The following is a 6181-nucleotide window of genomic DNA, read 5'->3' as shown; positions in this document are numbered from 1 at the left end:
TGCCAAAGGACCCTGAGGAATGGGGCTTGAGTTGACTGACCCCGTCTTGTCTCAGGCTTGAAACTGAAGTTTCTGCTATCTGTCCTCCCTGCAGGGGTAGTTACAGTAAGGGGAGTGAGGTATTAGTGCTGATTTATCACTCCCCTGTCATATCTGAAGCAAAAAAAAGAAGAAAAAAAAATGTATTATATCTTTCTGGGTGTTTCTGGACACCAACTGGTAAAATTCTGGTCAGTCTTCCTATCTAATTTCCCCTCCCTGATCCGCAGCAGTGCTCCTCCCCCCGGCTCTGGGTCAGTCCTCTTAGCCAATCCCCGCTTCCAGCAGCTGGGTCTGGGTCTGGCCACGCCCGCTCCCCGGCCCCAGCCTCGATCTGGAGACGCTCCAACATTATAAATCCATTGTCCGGTACTCTCTCACTCGTCTGCGGTGGGCTCCCCGTGTTCAAGAAGTGAAACGTCTCTCCTCTTCGTTGTTAAACTTTCGCTATCATAATGAGGGAAATCGTGCATATCCAGGCCGGCCAGTGCGGTAACCAGATTGGTGCCAAGGTAAAGAAATATATATATATATATTTTTTGATGATTTATTTATTCCTTTACAATATTGTATTTTTATGTCATTGTCACGCCCCAGACTCATTATGCAGGGCATAGACTACTCATCAGACTTATTTTAAAAAATCTTGATGAAGCTGATTTTTGATGTGTTTGAAGACAAAGGAGTCCTTTTGTCTATTTCTGCATTAAAAAAAATGACTATTCCTTTCATACATTATAGCACTGTGTATATAAATACATCACAAATAATGAAATCTCACTCGCAGATATCAAAAACCTACTGTTGGAGGTTTTTTTGTGCTTTTCTGTCTGAATCTTGTGCACTGCGGTAACTGGTAGGTGGGTGTGGAGCAGCGGACCGTGCCCCTCGCATTGAAATAACGGTATAACGGGGCTCTTGTGTCTCGACGGGTTTTGTTCAGACGGCACCGGGTGTGTCTGCGTCTCAGCACTGTGCATTCAGCTGACATCAAGACATTGTCTGTGGGGAAAGAAAGGAGGAAAAAAAAAAAGAAAAAGCAGTCTTTTCTTCCCTTGTCAGAGCCCTTCAGTCAGCGCAGACCGCACTCCTCTGGTTTCTTTGTCTTGCACAGGCAGATATGATTGGTATTCCAGACAATGAGTGGGAGCTGGGATGGGAGGCCTAGTTACTTTTTCCCTAAATGGCTGAAGGATCAATAGCCAATATTGATTATATTTTATTTCTGCAGGCTGTGGATGCAGACAGCTGTTTCAGCTGGTGAGAAAGCAGGGGAGCTGTGGAAAGGGTGTGGCATGGATAATTTGTAAAGACAGAATTTATCCCTATAAAAACAGCATTTATTGAGAGACATCATTAATGCATTTAAGATTTAAATGCACTAACTGACTTTTTTGTCAATTTATATGTAATTTTAATGTATATGATTCTATATTTTACCCAATAAGGCCCCACTGTCTCGCCTCACAAGTACATTACATCAATACATCACCCCCACAACCTTACAGTAATAATTGCAGTCTCCTACAATATGTGTCTTCCTGGTCCATTATTATCCCTGTCTTATTATCTCCTTTTGTTTTACAACTGATCATTTGCTACAGACAGCATATGTTTAAGAAGGATCGTTCAAATGCACGCAGGAATCTTGGCCTGGTATTCAAATATAGTTTGGAGATCTCATGAACAATGCCCCATATTTCACAGGATACATCATTATCGTGGTGATGCTCTGCTGACAGAGATTTTAATGTCCTGTAGAGCAGGGCCTGTCTTTGTAATCAATGTCTTTCCTTTCCTAACCAAATTAGGGGTAGGGTGGGGGAGGAATGGAGGAAACAGCTGATGCACAGTGGGTGAAGTCATTGGGTTCTCAATTGACTTAATGTGCAACTGCTGGCAATGTCTTTGCAGAAAAGCTATAGGAAATAAACACAACATGTAGCCTAACAATTTTATATATTTTTATGAAATTTCTTCACCAGTTGCATCACAGAAAGCCAAGCACCATATATGATGTATATGTACTGTATAGGTTTGTGGAACTGGATTTAATGCAGTAAATTTATATCCATCACTCTTTACAGATCATTGAATATCATTTGTCTTTTTCCCAATGTGATTTTAAAATAACTACTGGTAGCCTGGCATTGAGGATCCACATTTGTTTCCATTCCCCCAGGACTCATTGATTTCGATGTCCAGTGGATATGATTGACAGAGTTGCTGAAGGGCTACATTGTGGTGAATTGGGTCAGGGTGTGGCACTGCTTTCCTGCTTATTGTCCTCCTTCTTTCACTATGATTCCTTTCAGTCTTTACCGATTGCTATCTGTCGCGTCACTGTCAAATGTTCGTCATTTTCTCAGCCTCTTACAGCTGTTCCTTTTCGACTCTTTTTGCTTCTTTGTCCTGCTGCGCTGCGATCTCTCTCATATTAAGGTCACTTGGTCATTTTTGTTTTACATGGTTATTTATTTAAATGTCATGATACTTAGTCCACAGCTGACTCCCAATCTCTTAAGCACTGAGCTGCAATACAGCCTGCTTATCCAGATTATTCTAAATCCTCCTCTTGCTGCTGTTAGCAGAAAATCACAGGCTGTATGACCAAAAAAATTGTCTAAGTTGGAAGATGCAAATGGCTTCCTGCATGTGGAACAGCCACACCCACTTATGGGATTTAATACATACACACACTTAAAGATCTGAGTGTGGTCTTTAAAGTGTGAACAAGACATGAATACAGATCTGAAAACAATCAGTGTCTTCAGTGGCCTGTGACTGCCTGCAAATGGAATTTATTTTCAGTTTCGCCCGCAGAGTAATCTGTAGCCCCTTTGTGTTCTCTCCTTTGCATTTTACATCTGAAAGAACTACATTCTGCTAAGTCATCAGTTGGCGACTATGGAAACATTAACAGCTGCATTGTAGAAAATGGTTTCAGATATGGTTTGGTGAGAGGGGAAAAATCATGTCGTTTTCACCAGAGTCCAAAAATGCAAACCCACTGCTGTTTTTCTCGTTTAAAGTTCCCCGTTCCATAAACCGCATTGCTACTGGAGAGATGCACACTTTTTTTTTTTTGCAAGTAACTGCCATGTGATACCTTCCATTTTCTGTCTGCAGTTCTGGGAGGTGATCAGCGATGAGCATGGCATCGATCCCACAGGGACTTACCATGGAGACAGTGACCTGCAGCTTGACAGGATCAGCGTTTACTATAATGAGGCCACAGGTTAGCTGCCTTTCTATCAAGTAATTCATACATAAAGAGTATATTTTCAGGTTTACCATTTAATTCTGAAGATTAACATTAGACATGCTATTACTCTCTGTCATGCATGGATTTTCTCACATTATATCTGCAGTGTAACATCAAAGACTGTGGTTTCCTGCAGTATTGAGTTGGTATGCTTTCTCTCCTCTTCTCTCTCTCTTCCTGTTTTGTCTTGTTCTCTTTCTTGCGGAGGAGGTAAATATGTACCTCGGGCCATTCTGGTGGACTTGGAGCCTGGTACCATGGACTCAGTGAGGTCTGGACCCTTCGGACAGATCTTCAGACCTGACAATTTTGTTTTCGGTGGGTGGCATAAAGGCATTTCTTATGTTACTCGATGACTAAAGCCTTTTATGAACTGGGGAGAGGAAAGGCTCACCTATATGTCACTGCTCCATTCTAGGTCAGAGCGGTGCTGGAAACAACTGGGCCAAAGGTCACTACACAGAGGGAGCTGAGTTGGTGGACTCAGTCCTGGATGTGGTCCGCAAAGAGTCAGAAAGCTGTGATTGCCTGCAGGGCTTCCAGCTCACCCACTCTCTTGGTGGTGGAACAGGGTCCGGTATGGGAACCCTGCTCATCAGCAAGATCCGTGAGGAATACCCCGACCGTATCATGAATACCTTCAGTGTGGTGCCTTCCCCCAAGGTAACGTACCCTTGTGATAGAGCATGAGAATTTTTTTTTAGCCTCTCTTGCCTTAGATTTCCTTTCTAAGATCATGGGACTGATGAAAGTTTCTGTGTTTTCTGTCCTCAGGTGTCCGACACAGTGGTTGAACCTTACAATGCCACCCTCTCAGTCCACCAGCTTGTAGAAAACACAGATGAAACCTACTGCATTGACAATGAAGCTCTTTACGACATCTGCTTCCGCACTCTCAAACTGACCACACCCACCTACGGAGATCTTAACCACCTGGTGTCCGCTACCATGAGTGGGGTTACCACTTGCCTGCGCTTCCCTGGTCAGCTCAACGCAGATCTCCGCAAACTGGCTGTCAACATGGTGCCTTTCCCTCGTTTGCACTTCTTCATGCCTGGCTTTGCCCCCCTGACCAGCAGGGGCAGCCAGCAGTACCGCGCCCTCACAGTTCCCGAGCTCACCCAGCAGGTGTTTGATGCCAAGAATATGATGGCTGCCTGCGACCCACGTCATGGCCGCTATCTGACCGTTGCCGCCGTGTTCCGTGGCCGCATGTCCATGAAGGAGGTTGACGAGCAGATGCTGAACGTCCAGAACAAGAACAGCAGTTACTTCGTTGAATGGATCCCCAACAATGTCAAGACCGCTGTCTGTGACATTCCGCCCCGTGGCCTCAAGATGGCCGTCACTTTCATTGGCAACAGCACAGCCATTCAGGAGCTGTTCAAGCGCATCTCCGAGCAGTTCACAGCCATGTTCCGTCGTAAGGCCTTCTTGCACTGGTACACAGGTGAAGGTATGGATGAAATGGAGTTCACTGAAGCAGAGAGCAACATGAATGATCTGGTGTCTGAGTATCAGCAGTACCAGGATGCCACTGCTGAGGAAGAGGGTGAATTTGATGAGGAGGCTGAAGAGGATGCTTGAAGATGTGAAGGTCAAGACATCAATGCCAAAAAAAATATTCATAAAGAACAACCACAACAGTAACCAAGGAACCAACATAGTGTTAAGAGCTAGAATCAAACTTTAGCGTACATTAGATACCCCTTGTCATTCACTGCAAATAAAGTTGTAAAATGAAAAGTTGTTTTCCTTTCATTAATGATTGCATATGAACGATTCTCAGTTGTCTGTTAAAACATAAACTACAATTCAACCATTACATTTCACTCACATTTCAGAACAGTATAAATATAAAGGGTTTGATATCAAGGGGGATTTCCACAGATGAATGAATGTTAACTCAGCTGAAATCTATAGTTTCTGTGGTAGAGGGTTCTGATACATTCATTCACTGTTTCGTACAACTATGAAAACTACTTTTGTCATTCAATTTTGTTATTCATACATAAGTAGGTTTAAGGTCTGTTCTATGGGCATAAAGCTATGTAATTAGTGGAGTTAAATAAACTCCACAAATTCTTAGTGCAGTAGACATGCATAGATATGAAATAGGTAAGGCATGTTTACCAGTTTCTAGTGGAATAATGAATAAGGCATAATATCTGGAGATGTTTATTCTCCACTGCTGTGCAGGGATAACGATGGTTAAGGGCACATGACCAATTGCAACATGGTAGAGTCAGACAAATTTTTTTTCTCTGCGCCAAGCCACAATCCCACAACTATCCCAGTGCTGGGCATGAATTAGTCCTAAGAACATAGGCTCACTGCAACTTGGCAGCATTTAGATGATCTAAATATACTTAAGAAAGTAGCAGCACATTTGTTGGTTGACCAAAATACCATTCCACATATTTTAACCAGCAATATTGTACTTAATTTGAATGCTTAAATAGTTTTGGGACAAGTAAAACTATGTTACTCATTTATAGGTACTTGTAAACTTGTGTTTTTTTATTTTAATTTATTTATTTAAATTAGGACCTTTCCCATGTTGTTTCCCCTGACAGATAACATCACAAAATAATTACACACACTAAGATATACAGTATGTATGCAATGCAAATCCCTTGTGGTGGGAGTTGTGACCTAATGTCAGATACTGGTAACTATAACTTTGGCAGAATAGCTAATCTGTGTATACAGGTTGGGGCCACAAAGCAAAAATGCAGCTGCTGGGCACTAATCCCATGAGGTCCCACGGTTGTCATATGTGGTAAATTGATTACACACATTAGTTACACACTTTAGTGATATGCAAATTAAACACAAAACTGAAATAATAATGACTTAAAAGTGGCCTTGGTGAGA

The 6181-nt window shown here is 42.5% G+C and overlaps 1 protein-coding gene across 2 annotated transcripts; it reads left to right on the top strand.

The window, feature by feature from the left end:
- Nucleotides 1–392: 392 nt before the first annotated feature.
- Nucleotides 393–5050, top strand: tubb5 (tubulin, beta 5). Of its 2 annotated transcripts, none has more exons than XM_071469223.1 (5): nucleotides 393–551; nucleotides 3169–3277; nucleotides 3515–3622; nucleotides 3723–3967; nucleotides 4079–5050. In XM_071469223.1, exons 1-5 carry the CDS (start codon nucleotides 495–497, stop codon nucleotides 4889–4891), a joined length of 1332 nt encoding a protein of 443 aa, XP_071325324.1. In that variant the 5' UTR covers nucleotides 393–494; the 3' UTR covers nucleotides 4892–5050. The 2 variants fall into 2 exon arrangements, with proteins under 2 accessions (XP_071325324.1, XP_071325323.1); XM_071469222.1 differs by having other exon boundaries at nucleotides 3512–3622.
- The last annotated feature ends 1131 nt before the right edge of the window (nucleotides 5051–6181 follow it).

This window comes from Trachinotus anak, unplaced genomic scaffold, assembly GCF_046630095.1.
Source record: "Trachinotus anak isolate AG129_WGS33_773 ecotype Australia unplaced genomic scaffold, CSIRO_AGI_Tana_v1 ptg000032l, whole genome shotgun sequence".
Lineage (NCBI taxonomy): Eukaryota > Metazoa > Chordata > Actinopteri > Carangiformes > Carangidae > Trachinotus > Trachinotus anak.
This window is presented reverse-complemented; position numbering and strand designations above follow the sequence as displayed.

Excerpts from the sequence above, each read along its gene's own strand:
- tubb5 (XM_071469222.1), top strand. The coding sequence starts at position 495 with ATGAGGGAAATCGTGCATATCCAGGCCGGCCAGTGCGGTAACCAGATT. Across the intron at positions 552-3,168 it reads GTAACCAGATTGGTGCCAAG|TTCTGGGAGGTGATCAGCGA; the intron begins GTAAAGAAATAT and ends TTCTGTCTGCAG. Across the intron at positions 3,968-4,078 it reads GTGTGGTGCCTTCCCCCAAG|GTGTCCGACACAGTGGTTGA; the intron begins GTAACGTACCCT and ends TTCTGTCCTCAG.